General features: G+C 37.5%; 1 protein-coding gene and 2 pseudogenes across 5 annotated transcripts in view; all 3 read right to left on the bottom strand.

Moving 5' to 3' along the window:
- The window catches only part of TP53BP1 (tumor protein p53 binding protein 1), a 62,690-nt gene that overhangs the window by 25,783 nt on the left and 16,771 nt on the right, over window positions 1–20,136 (bottom strand). For 3 of the 5 annotated variants that reach the window (XM_074365991.1, XM_074365992.1, XM_074365990.1), the window contains exons 12-15: window positions 8,660–9,986; window positions 4,842–4,961; window positions 3,881–4,084; window positions 659–716 (exon numbers count right to left, since the gene is read on the bottom strand). In XM_074365991.1, coding sequence (XP_074222092.1) covers window positions 659–716; window positions 3,881–4,084; window positions 4,842–4,961; window positions 8,660–9,986 — 1,709 coding nt within the window. Of the gene's footprint in view, window positions 1–658; window positions 717–3,880; window positions 4,085–4,242; window positions 4,381–4,841; window positions 4,962–8,659; window positions 9,987–20,136 lie in introns of those variants that run through there. The other 2 variants (XM_074365994.1, XM_074365993.1) reach the window with 2 other exon arrangements.
- On the bottom strand, window positions 12,307–16,510 carry LOC105076956 (dnaJ homolog subfamily C member 9 pseudogene; annotated as a pseudogene).
- Window positions 17,029–20,072, bottom strand: LOC141577816 (small ribosomal subunit protein bS16m pseudogene; annotated as a pseudogene).

The raw sequence follows: 20,136 nt of genomic DNA on the forward strand, positions 1-20,136 counted from the left end.
CATGCTCTTGCACCTAGCCTTTACTTACGTTTGTAATATCTGTCTAGCCTGATTTAAGAATCCTCACCTGTACTTCAACAATCGCTGCTAGGATCTTGATGTTGGGTGACTTATGCCAGAAACCAATGAAACAATTCTATTCTCATGGCCACCAGATGGCAAAGCTTACCACCAGAGCCTCAGAATGGGGTCATATTCATCCTCAAAGCATTACAGCATTCATGACAAAGCAAAAATAACAGATCAACACTGCAGTTAATTTGGCAGGCAGAAGAGAAAAATGGCCTGAGGCTGTGGCTGGGGTGGGGGTGGGGGCAGACCTCAGAAGGAAAAAGGTCTTTGGCTATCCCTTAGTAACCCTCTGTTTCCTCACCAACAGCAACAACAATCTAGTCTCACCCACAGAAAAAGGAAAAAAGAGCACTCCCACATGAACAAAAGGAAGACAGGGTAACACCATTAAATATCTTAGCTCTAAGTATAGCAAAAACTTCATTAAAGTATTAATAAGAAGTCTACAGTTAGATTCAACATTTTGCTAAATCTTTTATGCTGAAGTTATATTTTAAGTTTTTTCCCCTCTTGATAAATCATCTTCCCCTCATTCTCAGTGGCTTTGTATATTAAATTCCTCTAAATAGCAACTAGCTCTGGTTACCTGGCAACAGCCTCAGCAACAGCAGTAGATCCATTTTTTCTTTCACCAGTTGCAGGCTCTGAATAAAAACAAAAGAAAGGAAAAAGAAACAGAACTCAGTTAGGATCACACCTAAAATTCTTCTCTAAAAACTTGCTCAACCCCAGTGATGCTCTAAAATAACGCCTGGATTTCAGAAGTTAATGAAGGCCTCCTTTCACTATGACATTAAAAAAAAAAATTACATTAAAAAATCAAAACCAGCTTTATTAGTATTTGTAACAATAAAAAGGAAATGGGTATGAATAATAAGTGAACATAAAAAAGATTTATCATTTGGGAGGAGGATATAGTTCAAGTGGTAGAGTGCACACTCAGCACACACAAGGTGCTGGGTTCAATTCCCAGTACCTCCTCAGAAAATAAATAAATAAATCTAATCACCTCCCTCTACAAAAAAATTAAAAAAAAAAAAGAAAAAAGATTTATCATTTAATGATATGTTTTTCTCATTTCTATTAATTTTCTTTCAAACTTCCTACAGAAGACTAATCAGTTCAGAAATACAATATGCTGAATTACTAAGCAGTAACATTTAAAAATGAAAATGAAACTTGTGAATATCAATTCATCTCCTCTCATACAACTAAAATACTCATGTAGTAAAAATTTTTAAAAAATTTTTAAAATTTTAATATTTCAAAACAAATTAAAGGTTAAAAAATAAACAACTTCAATAAAATTAATTATGTAGGAAAATGTCTTAGGTTGATGCACAAATTTAAATAGTATACAGTTTTAGAAGAACCCATATATAGAAGGTACTCAAGTTCTTCCCAAAGTGCTTTTGGGATAGATATTTGAAAAATAAAATAAATTTTCAAAAAAGAATCTGTAGCAAAAAATTAAAGGTCATATTGAAAAGAATCCCATATTCTCTAAATAATGTCAATAATGTCAAGGGATTAAAATTTGTTCATTTACAATTAATTCCAGCCTTAGAGAAAATAACAAATTTTTAACACATTTCTAAAATATTCATAACTCATCATAATCTAAATAGTCCATCAAGGAGACAGCAGAAGTTTGGTGGTTAGAGCCCTGGCTCTGAAACAGAAACCTGGCTCAGGCCCCGGCTTCAGCACTTAGTAGTCCAACCTGGGAGTAAACTTCTTTTGAGTCAGGTTCCTCATCCATAAAATAGAGATTAAAAAGGATCAATCTCATAGGTTTGTTGAGAGGATGAAATGAGGAAAACTGTGAGTATGGTGCCCAACCACTACGCTCCTAGTATCAGGAAAGGCAGTACAATTTACTAATATGGTCATCTTTAATATTTAGTTCCATTTGCGGTCTTCCCAATTGTAATTTCAAATCTGAATACTCAAGGCTACCGTATACTCTCTTGATAAGCCCTACTTGATTTCAGAGAAGATGGTAATAAGGATGGAAACATGTTACATTTTAATTTCTACTGAGGTTCTAAGATTCAAATCAATAAGCACTGAAAAGCAGAACAGCACTGTAGTTTGGAGCCAGACCTCTGTTTCTTGGCACTACTTTGAATTCAGGTTACGCCACTGACTAGCTGTGTGATGCTAGAGAGCATGCCCAATCTTCCTGTGCCTCAGTTTCCTTACCTGTAAAATGTGGATAACAACAGGATCCTCTTTACAGGTTATGAGATTTTATGAGCTGTACATGTATGACATACATGACTGGCATAGAGTAAGAACTCAAAATATATTAGCTGGAATGTCTTTTCTTCGGTCTCAGAGAACGAGAAGTCCTACTTATTCAAGTCCACCCACTCTTGTGATCTTTGAAAGCTCCCTCCCCCTCCCCATTTCTCTCAGGGGCCTCATTTTTAACCCATCTCTTTTTTGGGAGACTTCCTTTCAATCAATAACCTTCTCAGGTCTCCCTCAGTCTAAAAATGGAAGAAAAAAAAATCTCCCTCAATCCTGTATTTCCCTCTACCTTGCTGTATTTTTTCTTCCTTTATCACATAAACTTCTCAAAAGTAGAATCTGCTGCCTCTTCTCCCCTCTTCACTCCTCAATTACCTTCAGCATAGCTCCCACCCAAACCGCTACACTGAAATAGTTCTTGCTAGAATCACCAAATGAATCCTAACTGCCAACTCCAATGTACATTTTCAGACATATCTTACTAGACCTCACTTCTGCATATGACATTGTCATCTTCTTACAACTCTCCTCCCACAGGCTTCCATGGCTTTATACTCTCCTAGTCCTCTTCCTGGAATATTCCTTTACAATCTCCTTTACAAGACGTCTTCCTCTTCTAACTCCATTAAACAGCATTTAGAAACTACCTAGTGGAAAAATTATAAGCTCTGAAGTCAGATGAATCTGATTCAAACTCCAGCTCCACCTCTTACCAATTATTGCAATCTTAGGTATATAACTTTAAAGCCTCTCTCAGTCTCTGTTTTCTCATCAGTAAAATGGAAATAAGGATATTTACTTTGGAGCACTATCATGACAACAAAATTCAGATGTAAGTCATTCAGTGTTTTTTTCCTCCCTTTTACTTCATATTCAACTGGTCCCAAGGTTCTCTCTATTCTACTACTCATATCTCAAATTCATCCCCTCGTCTCCATCCCCACTACTCATGACCCCACTTCCTGGTGAAGACTGTGTCTGCCAGGCAGCAGAATAGGAAATGGGCAAGGAAATGAAAGGAATATGCACAAAGGCACAAATTTTTCAAATATTCAGCTGATGTTTTTAAAAAAAGCAAATCTGATCATATTATTTATTCCCTTGCCATAAAATTCTTCAGCTTGTCAGCATGCTATAAAAGGCCTTTCAGAACCTGGTCTCGACTTTGCAGCCATTTTCTCACACCTTCTCTGTACTCCAGCCATACCAACAACTTGCAATTAATGTGGGAAATAGTCAACATAAACCTACAATGTGAACCCACAATCCTAAATTTTCTATCCTCTTCTGAACTCGAATTATAGAAACCAATTACTTTGTGTAGACACAAGTCTAATACAGAGATACAAGCAGCACCACAGAGATTATAAAATGGGGCACCTTCAGCAACATGATAGCGACTAGCCGAAAATGAAGAATTCAGTTTGTAAGAGTAAGACTTTACACACTTATAATTATGAAAGTATCAACCACTAAAACTAGAAGATAATTAATACTTCCCAGAAGATCCAGACCTACTTGTTACCCAAGACTAACATAAAATAAAACTTACTTTCCAGACTAAACTGCAAAGACTCTTCACTCGGCTCAGTCTCAGGACTGACCAGTTTCATTCTCAGACACAATTTATCATCCATTTCTGGGGCAGCCCCAGAATCTCCTTTGTCATTCTCAAGTATGGGATCGTTGGTCTCCACCATGCTTTCAGACATGACATCACTGGTTGCTATGTTGCTTGCTGGATAATTGCTAATCCCTGAAAGAAGGGAGGCAAGGGGAAGAAAGAACAACACTAAAATACAAACATGAAAAGTAACAATTCAGTCATCAATTTGCCTGTTTGGCTCCACAGCTCTGCAGGATTGAAGGGGGTTCCTAGGATAGATCCTGTCACAAGTATTAACAACTACGCACTAGTGTTGACACCTGGTCTTAAGAAGAGCAACAGGATTCAGTTCCACTTCTGCATCTGGACAAAGGATGTTGCATGAGCCCTCAGCCAACCCACATCTGCCAGCATCAGGCATAGGTAGCAGGAGACTCCAGACGGCATGATTGTTACCTCCCAGCACTGACTAGAGAAAACAAATAGGTTAATGTAGACTACTGGCTGCCTCAGGGAAGGAGGATATAAATTTTCTGGCCCTGTTAAGCAGCAGACTGACTGGCCAGGGTCCTGAATAAATAGTACCTCAACCCTACCTGCTGTCCCTTTTTTACTAAATAGCTCTGTATCACTGCTTAGTACTCAGATTCTATTGCTTTGCAAGTAATAGAATTAAATTTTTATAAACATTCTCTTTCTTCCTTCTTTCCATCCTTTCTTTCCTCTCTCTCATTCAACATCTCCTGGGAGTAAACTCATGGACTCAGACACCACAGCCTTATTCTTCCTAAGACAAAATTCAACCTTATCAGGCACACCCAACGCCTCAGCTACAAAAGAATTACTTGCATAAAGAATGGCATCTCAGAAATTGTGCTTTAAATATCATTACATTTTAGTCACTCACCAATAGGAGTACTGTGTCTCTTGGGCTCCAATTTTAGGTGCCCAATAAGAGGTGGAGTTGCACCAGTCAGTGGTGGAATAATATCACCTTCTTTAGGCAAAGTAAAATGAAATGGAGTTTCTGGAGAAAACAAAACAAAACAAAAACAGAACAAAACCAATGATAAACAAAAAGGAAACCAAAACAGAAGTATAAAAAAAGCAAAAGGAAGGAGAACCACAAGAATTATTTCAATTATTCTTTTCCTTTGCTCCCAAATTCGGCCTCATTGCTAACCCCTCGTCGCCAGGCCTCTGAACCAACTTCCTACTATTCTTTCTCTCTGCTCTCCGTTACAATCATCAACAGGACCAACACAAAGTAGACAACCAGAGGACAGGCAAATCGAGGAAGCCCAAAGTTTGGAGGCCCTGAGGAACAAGAGACCAAAAGGAATATAGAAATATCTGAGCGCCAAGACAGTTAAGTACAACTGGGGATACTCAATGAGTGATACAAATTTGGACAGTTTCAAGTCTGGACATTTTAATTTTGTGCAATGCTAACCCAAGAAGTTCATTTATAAGCTTTAGCAATCTGTAGGATTCTCTACGTTAAAGTCTGATGTTAATACTTACAATTTACAATCTATTCAAAGAGATGACAAAGATTTCAGGGGCTAAAGGACTTCAAAATAGTTACTGGTTCGAAGAGAAATCTGCAGGTTTCATATTTCAGCAGTACTGACCAGCATTTGCTCTAGGCCACAGCAGTAATGTTCATATCTAAATCTCTGTGCAGTGGTAAATCTTACATATATGAGCATCCCCAGGTTACACATTTTAGTTAGTAGTTACCAAATTAAGCATTTGTCAAGAGACAAAACTGTTTTTTAACTAGGCCTCAGTTCCAAATTTTTGCTAATCAGGATTAGTAAACTGCCAAAAATCACATTTTCCGATTCCCTAATTATTTATCTCATTTAATAAAATGATTAAGTTTGGGAGAAAAAAAGAATTGTGCCAGATTGCTGCTCTTAAACCCGACATGATAACTTGTACTTACTTTCCTGGAATGGCTCAAAACTAATATAAGCTAGCACAACCCACCACTATTCCTTGTGAAAACAGTTATTCTAATGTGCTTTCCAACATCACCAAATAATTCTCCAATTCCCAGGAGATACTTTGTGGGTGCTCTACAAAGTTAAACTCAGTTCTGACACTGTCTACCCAGAGATACCATCAGACCCCAAGTTAAAGGCTCAGTCTGTCAAGCCTGTCTCTGCTTCAGACACCAATCAGAAGTCTGGGCTGTTTACCTGTGCTTCTAAACCAACTGGCTCTACCTCGCAGGTTCCCACGACACCCTCCTCACATAGGATTACTTTGTTGGAGCTGCTCATAGTACTCAGAAAAACATTTACTTACATTTAACAGTTTATATAAAGGGCACAGATGAACAACTAGATGAAGAGGCAGACACTGGGTGAGGTCCAGATCTGATAGCAGGAACTTCTGTCCCCTGTGGAATTGGGACTAGCCACCCTCCATTTATCAACCAGGGAACCAAATCTTGTTGTTCAAGAGTTTTTATAGAGCTTTAATCTCCAGCCCCTCCCCATCCAGGAGGTAGGAGGGTGGGGCTGGAAGTCCCAACCCTCTAATCACTTTGTCTTTCTGGTGAACAGCCCCATCCCTGAGGCCATGTAGGGAGGATCCCACCCTAAATCACCTCAGGAGCATAATTCAGGTGTGACAGAAAAGGCTTGTTATGAATAACAAAAGCTATTTCTATCACTTAGAATTTTAGCTCAGTGCCAGGAACCAGATGGAGGTCAAATACATTTCTTACTATACCACATTTTTCTTCTTTCATCTTTTCCCATTCCACTTCTACCCTTTATTATCTTTAATATTAAGCATCTTGATATTTTTTTCTTTCAAAACCACAAAACAAAAAACATCTTTTACATCTACATATAAGAGAAAATGAATTAGCGAACTGAAGGGATGAAAAGAGAAATGAATGGACTTCAGAAATAAAAGATGAAAAGAATACAAGCACCACGAAAGGAACTGTGAAGAGAAGAAGTGGAGAAGCTCAACATCACACCTAAACGGCAAATTCCACCAGCGGTACAACAAAAAGAGAAACGGCTTGACAGGTAAGCATTCATTCTCAGGTAGCTCCTTAAAAACCAAGTCCTTTAGGTAATAAAGAATTTAAGAGGGATACAGAAACTAAAAAACAAAACAAACAAACAAAAAACACCTCATAAAGCATCATAAATTCCAAAGATGTATTTTATAGAATTTTCATTACTGGAACAATCACTTGTTCTACAATCCCTACAGGAACCCTCGTTCACATTACGATTGACCATTCAGACTTTCAAAAATCTGTATGAAATCTTTAAGTATATCCTTCTATGTGACAAACCATAATATGCAAATATAATATGTAAGCATTAATTACTGAAAATTATTTATGAGAAGTTACTTTAGCACCATTGACCCAACTGCATCACTACAACCTAATGGAAAATTGGCTCTTGTACAGGCAGCACTGCCACCACCCTTATCTGGTCTTCAGTGCCTCATCCCTGGATTATTACTACAGCCAATCAATTACTTTGTCTAAAGTCTCCTCCTTTCCCCAACCCCCAGTTCTTTCTGTACAGCAACCAAAGCAACCTTCCTATAAAACATGACTTAGGTCAATAATTATATTTAGATGTGATGAAATTACAAAAAGATTCCATTAAACAGACTATTAGGTAGTCTGTATAGTTCTTGACCATAATCATCAGAATCAGAGAAACTGTATCATACAGTTTTATAAGGAGGAAAAACCATAGAATCAGGAGACAGAGGTTCTAGTCCCGCTTCAGTTATTACCTAGCCACATCACTTTAGGAAAAAGAGACTGAACCCAAAACCTGCTAACCTCCTTTTCAGCTCTAACATTTCTTGTTCTGCAGTGGAAAAAAAATTCAAGAATATAAAATCTAACGAACAGGGGCAATTTTGAGATTTAAAAAAGCACTACTAATAATCCCTCCTAGACAGCAGGTGTAAACTGGGACTGCGCCAGGAGTACCAAAAGGTATGGTCAGCGGTATTAATTAACAGCTATGATATTACCTAAATATTGTTTCTCATTTCCATATCCTTAGAAGCTTGTTTGCTTAAGTTTGTATTTTGGTTTTTTGTTTTGTTTTGTCTTTCAATTATACTAACTTAGGGAATTTGGAAAGTTTGAATTGTTTTCAGCTAATGTCACACATAATATCCCACAAATATTTCAGAAGGTAATCTACGTTCTCATTCTGGACTTTAGAAAACAGATAAAAAACACAAACTAGTATCTTTCTCAGTTTAAGGTTTAAAATAGACAAATGCTGACCCCAATTTAGAAACTTTACTTAATGCCCATAAAGAAAAAACTTGTAGAGTTTTGAATATGATTTAACTGCATAAGTTAATCAAGAAAGCTCCCTGTACTTTAAGGCAACTGTCAAAATATAAAAATATGGAGCAAGATTGGGAACAAGTAGAAAATATCAGATTGGTACAATTTCTAAATATTTATAAAATTCATGTTGATTACTCCTGAGTTATAAAGCTCAATTAAAAACCTCGAATGATCTGATTCTACAATTACAGGTAAAAAAAGAAAAATACAATACAAATTTTTACATACCCCAACTATCATTGGCTGTTCATAAACATAAATTCAAGTTAATTTTTGCCCTAACACAAGCATGCGGTTCTCTCCTACCTTCTATGCCAAACTATAATTTGGTTCGAGACAGGACAATTCTTAATCACACTTACCACTAGAGCTCTCACAGAAGCTCTGCGAGGCATGGGCAGAGGCTTTCTCCAGCTGCTGGGCCTCTACACCTGAGCTCAGCTGCTTTGCATTAGCCATTTTTGAGTCTTCCGCTAATGAGCTATCTGTTTTCTCTTGCGGTTGGGTCTGCTGCATCTCCTGGTCAGGTCTTTGAGCATCATCTGCTCTCACCAAAGTCAATGGAGGCTGTAACGAGTCTGCCTCTACAGGTTCTTTTTCTGCAGTCACTGATTTCAGATCTCCTGCATTTTCTGCACTCTTTTCTTCTTGAGTATCTGCTCTATTCTCAGCACATGGTTCTATTTCTGGAGCATCATCCTCCCACGACTGGGAATCTGAGCATTTCTCCACTCCCTCTAAAGGTTCAGAAGAAACATCAACTCTGGGAGATGGTTCCTTCACATCTACAATGACAACACTCGAGTCCTCTGAAGTAGCTTCTTCCCATGCTTCCTGATCCTTATGTTCCAAGTCTTGGTCAAGTACTGGAAGCTTCTGGGGGGAATCAATACTAATCACACTGGTTTCAACTTCCATAGCTTCCTGGCATTCTTGTTTGGGGACTTCCTTTGAAAGACACAAGCCTTGGGACTGAGTTTCAGTCAGAGAAAGGTGCAATGGGACACCTTCCATATTTTCTTCTTTGGGCTCCTCTCCTTGACTTTCACAAGGAGTCTCAGGGATTTCTTCCACCTCAGACCCTGAAGACCCCTCCTCTGGATGATGTTCTTTAATTTCTATAGCTTCCTCCTGATCTAACACACTAGAGAGTGCCTCAGATCGAGTAGCTGGAGAGGGAACTGCCTGACTACCTGAATCACAAGTGAGATCAATACAAACATCTTCTGCTACAGTTTCTTCTCTACCTTTGCAACTGGCAGCTAAAATACTAATGTCATCTCTGGTTTCTGTGTTATCTTCCTTTGTTTTCTCATCATTCTGATTCAGTTCTACTTGACCATCTTGTGCTGGATTAATCAAGATATTATCATTTTCAGCAGGAACAAGTTTAGAATTGAGAACTGGAGACATGGGTTCAGTATCTTCAATCTGTGTGTTTTCACCATCTTCATCTACCCTGTGAGAACTCAAGCTCTCTATCTTTGGGGACTGACTATACTCACTTGCAGAAAGCATCAACTTACAAGAATCCCCTGTCAAAGAAAGCCCAAGATCCTCAGTGGAATTCTTTGGTTCAGTTTCTGAAGTTTTAGAACACTCAACAGTCAAAGATGAACTTTGCAAATCTCTATCCTTCTTCTCATCATTTGATCGTTCTTCCAAAGTTGGAGATGGAATGAAAATATCCTAAGGAAGAATAAAAAGAGAAATACAATCATTTCTTCATAGTCATATTTTTTCATTTCTAATCTTTCAATTTATCTAAAATTTCTAAATCAATTAATCAAGAATTTTAAAACTCTAGGGTCATAATTTCAAATATATAAAGTTCATAATCACCACTCTTTTCATCAACATGTCACTCTGCTTAAATGCTTTTCTTGTGAATTACTGATCTAGAATAAGCACAATCCAAACAAAAACTTAAAAGTATTAAATTTAAGTGTATTCCTACTTAAGTTAGCTGTATATCATTGCTAAAATCATGTTATATACTGTATAATAGGCCCTCAATTACACAGTAATCATTTGAACATGTGCTTACACCGTCCACTTCAGTTCTCACGAAGTGGGAATACACAGGCATAACTTGGAGATACTGCAGGTTCAGGTCCACACTATCGCAATAAAGCAAATCACAGAAATTTTTTGGTTTCCCAGTGTATATAAAAGTTATGTTTTTATACTATGTAGTCTATTAAGTGTGTAATAGCATTACATCTTTTCATTTATAATCATAATTTAAAATTTATTGTTAAAAAGTGCTAACCATCATCTGGGTTAGCTGGGTTGCCACGAACCTTCTATTTGCAAGAAACACATTTTCTGAGAAGCACAATAAAGTGAACCACAAGAAAATGAGGTACACCTGTACTTATTTTATGTCCCACTATTTCAAAATATGCTAGCACTCATAAAGCAGATGTTAAAACCCAAAGTTTTACAATAGCATTAGTCAACAGACACCACGTCAGCCAAGAAGGATGGCTGAAGTTAATAAGACTACATCCTGTTGGTGAGGATGTGGAACCGCAACTGTCACACGTTGCTGGTGGGAATGCAGAAGCACAGTCACTTTGGAGAACAGTTTGGCACTATCTTGTAAAGCTAAATATCCATTAATACTACCATATGACCCAGAAATTGTACTTGAAGGTATTAACCCAAGAGAAATAAAATCGTATGTCCACACAAAGATGTGTATGCCGATGTTCAAAACAGTTATTCATTAATAGCCAAAAACTGGAAATACCTCAAATGTTTATCAACTGGTGAACAGATAAACAAACTGCAAATATCCATATTATGCCATACTACTCAACAATAAAAAGGACTGAAGTACTAACACATGCCAGAATAGGAACGAATCTCAAAAATATGCTAGGCTAAAGAACTCAACCACAAAAGATCATACACAGTTATGATTCCAATTTTTTGAAATTCTTGAAAAAATAAAACTATGGTGACAGAAGGTAGATGAATGGTTGCCTAGGGTAGAGAGGGGATGGGGGTGGGGAGAGGAGAAATCAGCTGCAAAGGATTATGAAGAAACTTTAGGGTAAGGAAACCGTTCTGTACTTTAATGGTGGTGGTGGTTATACAATCGTATACAACTACCAAAATTCTTCAAATTATACACTTAAAATGGCATTTTTATTTTATGTAAATAATAAAATAACTCAAAGCTTAAATATGTTTTTATATAAGAATTTACATTTAGTGTGTTATTTTGCCTACAATAAATGCTATAAAAACTCTAGACATAGCTGGTAAGGCATTCATTTCCTATGATTTTTAAGGAAATGAGGAATCAAAATAGGTTGTCAAACATTCTGTATATTACATAACTTCTGGTATTTCAAAGTCTGGTGTTACTGTTTACCCTTTCAGATTATAAAAAGTTATAAATTTCAACCTGATCATATACTCTCTCAGGCTTGACCGAATATAAATTGGTTCAACATTTTAATGGCAATTTGGCAATATATAACAGCCTTGAAACTTTGTATACCCCTTAGTTCAATAATTCCATTTTCAGGAAATTACTTGATAGAAGTACATTGAGATTTAGCTACAATACTGTTCACTGCTAAAATTATTATTTAGAAAAGGAAACAAAAAGAGTATCTATTGATAGATTAAATATCTACTGACAGATTCATTTAAAAATTATGACACACCTACATGATGGAATATTTTAAAACTACATAAAATTGTAGATGAATATTAAACAATATAGAAAAATGGGCTATGTATTAAACAGAAAAAGGTTTTTAGTTTAAAAAGTATGTGAATATATATGTTGTGGTCTTTTTATATATTTTTATATAATTTTCATTTTTTTTAAGTTAATAAGTACATATATACCATAAAAAAGTTACAGGTAGTTATTTCTGTGACAGGATAACTAATAATCTTATTTTCATTTACCTGTATATTATACATACTCTACAAGAAATACATATTTTTCTTGTAAAAAAAATAAGTCATTTTACAAAGGCTTATATATAAAACTTCGCTAATAAAACTGTAACTTTTTTTAAGTCAAACTCATACAACAAAGTAACCACTTTTAAGCGAACATTTCCAATGTGCAACCACCACCTCTATCTAGTTTGAAAACATTTTCGTCATTCTAAAAAGAAACTTCATATCCGTTAAGCAGTTGCCTCTATTCTGAACACATTATTGAGTAAACATTGAGTAAATAATTATGTGATTTTATTAAGGAATTGTTTTCAATATCTGTATAATTTCAGTCAGCAAAGTAAAATTTCAGAGGCTAACTGCTTATCAATAGGCTGTATTTCTTAAGAGTGCCTGGATCTAGCCAATGTCTGGCCCTTAATGATCCACAGCACTGAGATTCCCTGGAGGCCTAATCAGAAAAACAAAGCTCAGTGAACAAAACTGAGGATCTGTCAAGACTTCACTCAATATGAGTCAACCACCCAAAAACTTGTGCACAATGTACACAGCAGCATTATTTATAATAACCAAAAAGGGGAAACAACCCAAATGTCCATCAACTGATAAATGGATGAATAAAATATGGTATGTCCATACACAGTATTATTCAGAATAAAAAAGAATGAGAAAAATAATAAAGATTTACTGTATAACAGAGACAACTATACGCAATATATTGTAATAACCTATAATGGAAAAGAATCTGAAAAATATATATATTTATAACTGAATCACTCGGCTGTACACTTGAAACTAACACAATATTGTAAATTAACTATTGTTCAGTTAAAAAAAAAAAAGGGAACGAAGTTCTGATACATGCCACAACATGGATGAATCATGGAAATACTACACTAAATTAAAGAAACCAATCACAAAGGACTACATATTGTATAATTCCACTTACATGAAATGTCAAGAACAAGCGAACCCACAGAGACATAAAGTAGATTAGTGACTGACTAGGGCTGGGGGTGGGGGAAATGGGAGTGACTGTTAATAAGCACGGGGTCTTTTGTTAGGGGAGAGGGATGAAAATGTTCTAAAATTAGATTTTGGTGAATAACTGCCTGACTTTGTGAATATACTAAAAGCCAGTGGACTAGAGACTTTAAAATGGGTGAACAATACAGTGCATGAATTATATCTCAATAAAGTGCAGTTTTTTAAGTTTAAAAAAAGATTAGGAAATTACACATAAAGTTAAACAAAAAGAAAGAGACAGAAAGTCATAGACAAAATTAGGAAATTACAAGACTATTATTGAGTTTGAGCATCCAAACAATAGGTATTCCATTTAAAAAAAAAAAAAAAAAAAAAGAACAGAGAGGAAGAAATTAATTAAATGTCCCTGAACTGAAGGACCTGAGTTTCTAGACTGAGAGGATTGGCCAATACAATGAATAAAAACAGACCAATGCCAAGAGTCTGGAAATTTCAGAACACTGGGCATAAAGAGAAAATCCTATAAGATTCCAATAAAGGAAAAAAAAACAGCTCACACATTAAAGATAAGAATCAAACTGGCCACACACTTCTCAACAGCAACACTGAAGTTTGAGGACAGTAGAGCAATGCCTTCAAAAAGCTTAAAGGAAAATTATTTCCAATCTAAAATTCTATACTCCTACAAACTACAAATCAAGTATGAGAGTACAAAATATGTTCAAGGATATCCTCCACCAAAATGAGGGAGTAAACCAAGGAAGAAGACATGGAGCCCAAGAGGAATCTAACACAAAGACAGTAAAGACAATCTCCAAGGACTATAATGAAAGGGAAGTGACAGTTGTGTACCAGGCACAGAAGATAAGAGCACAGATTAAAAATCAGGAGGTTCCAAAAGAGGTCTCTTCAAAAAGAAGTTTGAAGCCACTGAACATCTTTTTTTTGCCCTTAATATATACATTTTGCCTTTTTAATTTTTTTAATATACTTTTTAAAGGATACTTTCCATTTACAGTTATCACAAAATACTGGCTATATTCCCAATGTTGTACAGTACATCTTTGGGCCCATCTTATATCCAAATACTTTGTGCCTCCCACTCCCCGACTCCTATGTTGCCCTGTCCCCACCCAGTAGTAGCCACTAGTTTGTTCTCTGTGAGTCTGCTTCTTGTTCTTTTCTCACTAGTTGGTAATATTTTATAGATTCTACATGTAAGTAATATACAGTACTTATCTTTCTCTGTCTCACTTATTCCACTTAGAATAATACCCTCCAAGACCATCCATGTTGCTGCAAATGGCAAAATTTCATTCTTGCCATTTATGGCTGAGTAGTATTCCTCTGAATATATATACCACATCTTCTTTATCCATTCATCTGCTGACAGACACTTAAGGTTGCTGCCATATCTTGGCAACTGTAAATAATGCTATGAACAATGGGGCGCACCTATCTTTTTGAATTAGTGCTTTTGTTTTGGTTTTTTTCTTTGAATATACACCTAGAAGTGGAATTACTAGGTCATATGTTAGACCTATTTTGGTTTGTTTTTGTTTTTGTTTTCAAGATGGCTTCCCTTTCAAGTAAGCATTAATAGGAGCCTCTAACAAGTCATTTAACCCACCTCCCTTACCTTTTTACCGATAAGGAAACAAGTTCAGACAAACTCAGTGACCTGACAAAGGACATTCAGCAGTTACGGGCAGGACTACAACATCTCTTTATGCTACTTAAACCAGGGCATCTACTACAATGCTCACTAGGACTACTTTTCTTCTACTTTCTCTATCCTAAGCACCATTCATATTTTCTCTAGATCATCTTAAATGAACACACTGGAATCATTTAAACAGACCCCAGAACTTAGCAGTCATATTTTACTTATTTAATCACGTATAAGTCTTATAAAGATGCACGCAAGTAATCTGAACCCGTTTGTCCAATATACATCAAGCAAAGAGTACAAAACCCAGTTGAGTAAAACAAAAAGGAGAGAGTCTATGCAAGAATATTAAGGCTGAAAGCAAACTGGCAAGTATTTGGAAGACAGATGTCCAGCAACTGTGCTGAAGGCCTTCTAGCTAGGTAGAGTACCTGTTTTAATAAATACACACATCACTGGATACTCTGCAACTCACTCCTGTGTGGCAAAATGACAACAGCTAAAGGAGGTGTGGACAGACCTGCACTCTAGACGGAGCTCCTTGTACAGAAGACCCACAGAAGCAATTTCATCAAGAAGTATACCACCCTCCCTCCCCCGTTCCCTCAATGATCACCACCAAATTCCATCGTACGAGGAAGAATGTCAGGGTACTTCTAGAATATTTCTAAGATATATTAAGATCAGGTTGAGAGATTCAGCTTGGTTTACATAGTTGATCTGAATAATTTAGGCTTGAAAGACGACTTTTCTCAAGGGCTGGGGTGACTTCTGTCTTCAAATCTTGACTATACCTTGCCTACAATGGCACCAATTAACACCTGAGGACTTTTGAAGAGAAAATTCCATTATTTCTTCTCTTTCTTGAGAGTCTTTTTTTTCCCTCCTCGTTTGGAAAATTTGCAGTACTTTGCTTCCATCTGAGCCAGAAAACTGTCCATTTCCTTTTGCCGATCCTTTTGTCTGCTCTGAATGACTTCTTTTAAGTCATCCACTCCTTCATCAACTCCCAACTCCTACCTGCTCAATTCTGCTTCTTTAGCCTCCTCCTGAGCCCTCTTTTTCCTTGTATTCATCTTTTGCTTCAATTCTTTGACAAAGGCGTTAGAGGATGGGACTTCTCTGGCATCAATGGCTTGTTGAGTAATATTCCTTATCCTGGGTTCCTCTGTGTACTGAACACACAGCACAGACTCCATGATCTGATCCATGTCACCCCTGAAGTCCAAATAGGGCTGTTTAATATCGCCAGCTCTTCTTCAAAACCTTTGTATGTCTCTTTAAAACCTTGAATGTCTTCTAGAGATAACTTGTTAAAGAGTAATCTCCAGTAGGTCTCCCAGTCCAGGTCTTGGCTGAGCACATCAGAATCCTAGTCCACTGTTCCCTGCTCATCATACACTGCTCTCTGATCTTTGTCACTCAGAACGGAATAGACCTTCCCGAGGATCTGGAAGTGGCGGGTGGCGTCCTTGTCGCCCTCGCCCACTCGGTCCAGGTGCACCTGCAAGGACATTTCGTGGTAGCCGCGCCAGACTTCGCCGTCTGAGACCTCGCGCCGCACGCTCAACACTCGGTAAAGGTAGGCAGTGCCGAACACGTCCTCGCACAGCTCCAGAGGCCCCATGGCCCGCAGCGGCACGGAGCGGGCAGCTGCCTCAGCGAAAACAGCAGACCCCAAAAAACGCCAAGGAGAACTCTGGCCTGCTTCCTTTTCCCGCGCAAAAAGCCCAAAGCGCCTGCGTCGCAAGAGGCGCGGGGGGGGGGGGGGGGGGCGTGACCAAACTGGCAGCAGCCCGGATTGAAGCTAAGAGTGGAGCCGGAGTCCCGGTTTCTTAGCGCAGGAACCTCCTTCCACCACGGTGTCTGCTCCACCACCCTCCTCCCCTTACTGTGGAAACCTCGCATCTGTTTTCTCCCCAGTGTCCCAGCTCAGAAGCGTATGCAATAATACAAGGAATGTTGATACCAAGTTGAACCTATGAACTGCTGTTTTGTTTTTGCTTTTTTCCATTAAAAAACAGCAAAACATCAGCATTTGGCCATTTCACATGGTTTAACATAGATTAAATGGATTTGTTCTTTTCCAAAGATGATCTGACAAGAGTACACAGAGCTCAAGGCCCAAATAATTTTGCAACCTACAAGATGGAACTGCTGGCTAGGAACTTTTCCCTTGAGCCCTTGTTCCCCCTCCTATGCTCATTGAAGTCAGCTTGCATTTGTTTCTGTAGCCTCTGAGTCTGTTTTCTGGGCGGCTAAAAGGACTTCATGTGCCCGTTTCCGTCGCAGCCTCTCGGCATTTGTGATCACCATGGGATGCAGAGGGAAAAAGCCAGAAAGACCTAGAAGCTTTTCCACAGGCTTAGAGAGGTGGGCCCCACAGCCAATCCAATGCTGGATCCGATCCAGGTTGAGAGCAACAAGTTTCTCACCATGACTGTTGGGCAGTGGATCATAGGAGCCCAGCTGCTCCACGAAACGGAGCAGCCACGATGCGGTAGAAAGGCCGGTTGGTACAGCCACCCAGGGCAAGGCAAATGGTTAAGCGGCCTCCACGGTAGGCCTTGCAGAGGAGAGTAATGAGCCGGACCATGGAGCAGCCGCGGGAGCCAGGGCCTGTGCGCCAGTTGCAACGCCTCGGAGCTTCCCGCCGCCCATGCGGATCTGCTCAACCACCTGGGGCGGTGCCAACAAACCATGGGAAAGTCCACCTAGCAGAGCCGCTGAGATCACCCCTCAACAGCCCCAACCCCAGATCTATTTTGCTTTTTGAGAAACCTCCATACTGTTTTCTACAGTGGCTGTGCCAATTTACATTCCTACTAACAGTGTACAAGGGTTCCTTCTCTCCACATCCTCACCAACATTTGTTGTGTTCTTTTTGATGATAGTCATTCTGGCCTGTGTGAGGTGATTACCTTATTGTAGCTTTGATTTGCATTTCCCAGATGATTAGCAATACTGAGCATCTTTTCATGTGCCTGTTGGCCATCTGTTTGTCTTTTTTGGAGAAATGTCTATTTAGATCTTCTTCTTTTTTTTTTTTACTGGGTTGTTTACTTTTTATTATATTAAGCTGTATGAGCTGTTCTTATATGTTGGAAAATCCCTTGTTAGTAAAACTGTTTGCAAATGTTTTCTCCTATTCTGTAGATTGTCTTTTCATTTTGTTTATGGTTTCCTTTACTGTGCAAAAGCTTTTAAGTTTAATTAGGTCCCATTTGTTTACTTTTGTTTCCATTACCCTGAAAGATTAAAAAAAAAAAAAAACTACTGAAATTTATGTCAGAGAGTGTTCTATGTTTTCCTCTAGGAGTTTTAGAGTATCCAGTCTTACATTCAGGTCCTTAATACATTTTGAGTTTATTTTTGTACATGGTGTTAGACACTCTTAATTTCATTTTTCTACATGTAGCTGTCCAGTTTTCCCTGCACCACTTACTGAGGAGACTGTCTTTTCTTCATTGCATATTCTTGCCTCCTTTATTGTAGATTAAGTAACCATAAGTGCATCAGTTTATTTCTGGGCTCTCTATCCTGTTCCATTGATCTATGTGTTGGTTTTTGTGCCAGTATCATACTGTTTGGATTTCTGTAACTTTGTAGTATAGTCTGAAGTAAGGGAACATGACTTCCAGCTCCGTTCTTCTTTCTTAAGATTGTTTTTGCTTTTCGGGGTCTTTTGCTGTGGCTAGGTATTCCAATATGATGTTGAATAAAACTGGCAAGAGCAGACATGAATGAAAATAAAAACACAGCAATCAAAAAGCTATAGGATGCAGCAAAGTAGCTGCAAGAGGGAAGTTTATAGTGATACAAGCTTACCTCAGGAAACAAGAAAAATATCAAATAAACAACCTAACCTTCACCTAAAGCAACAAGAGAAAAACAAAACCCAAAGTCAGTAGAAGGAAAGAAATCATCAAGATCAGAGCAGAAATAAATGAAACAGAGATTTAAAAAAAAAAAAAAATCAATGAAACTAAAGCTGTTTCTTTGAAAAGATAAACAAAATTGATAAACCTCTAGCTGGACTCATCAAGGAAAAAAGGGAAAGGGACCAAATCAAAAAAATCAGAAATGAAAAAGAAGTTTCAATCACCACCACAGACATACAAAGGATCATAAGAAACTACTATAAACAACTATATGCCAATAAATGGACAACCTAGGAGAAATGGACAATTCTTTGAAAGGTAGAATCTCCCAAGACTGACAGGAAGAAATACAAAATATGAAAAGACCAATTACCAGAACTGAAATTGAATCAGTAATTTAAAAACTCCCAATAAACAAAAGTCCAGGACCAGATGACTTCACAGGTGACTTTTACCGAACATTTAGAGAAGACTTAACACCTATCCTTCCAACTATTCCACAAAATTGCAGAGGAAGAAACACTTCTGAACTCATTCTATGAGGCCAGCATCACCCTGATACTAAAATCAGACAAACATTATCACAAGAAAAGAAAATTACAGGCCAATATTACTGATGAACATAGATGCAAAAATCCTCAACAAAATACTAACAAACAGAATCCAACAATACATTAAAAAGATCACACACCATGATTAAGTTGGATTTACTGTGGGGATGCAAGGATTTTTCAATATCCACCATCAATCTATGTGATACACAACATTAATAACAAATTGAAGAATAAAAACCATATGATCATTTCAATTGATGCAGAAAAGCCTTTGATAAAATTCAACACTCATTTACGTTAAAAAAAACTCCCCGCCAAAAAAATTTTTAATTAAAAAACAAAAACCTCTCCAGAAAGCAGGTATAGAAGGAACATACCTCAACATAACAAAGGCCATATATGACAACCCATAGCTAACATCATATCAAGAATGAAAAGCTGAAAGCAGGGCCTCTAAGATCAGGAACAAGACAAGGAGGCCCCTGAGTATCTTGAAAATGAGATTTTAACAATTAGTGGAGAACCTACGGTTGCTTTAGTAAGAAGTTCGTGATGTTAAGACAGAATAATGATTAATGTCCCCTTTTCAATTTTGCAGTAACATTCTCAGAAAATTTAAAGGCATAGTACAGAATTTAAACATAAAAAGTGCATCAAGATTCAGGTGACTCTGGATATGTTCTAAAACTAGATTATGATGACAGTCGCACAATTCTGTAAGTTTACTAAAATATCACTTAACTATACACTGAAAATGAGTGAGTTTTATAGTTTGTAAATTATACCTCAATAAAGTTATTTTTTTAAAAAAAGATGTT

The sequence above is a fragment of the Camelus bactrianus genome, chromosome 6, assembly GCF_048773025.1.
Source record: "Camelus bactrianus isolate YW-2024 breed Bactrian camel chromosome 6, ASM4877302v1, whole genome shotgun sequence".
NCBI classification, from domain to species: domain Eukaryota; kingdom Metazoa; phylum Chordata; class Mammalia; order Artiodactyla; family Camelidae; genus Camelus; species Camelus bactrianus.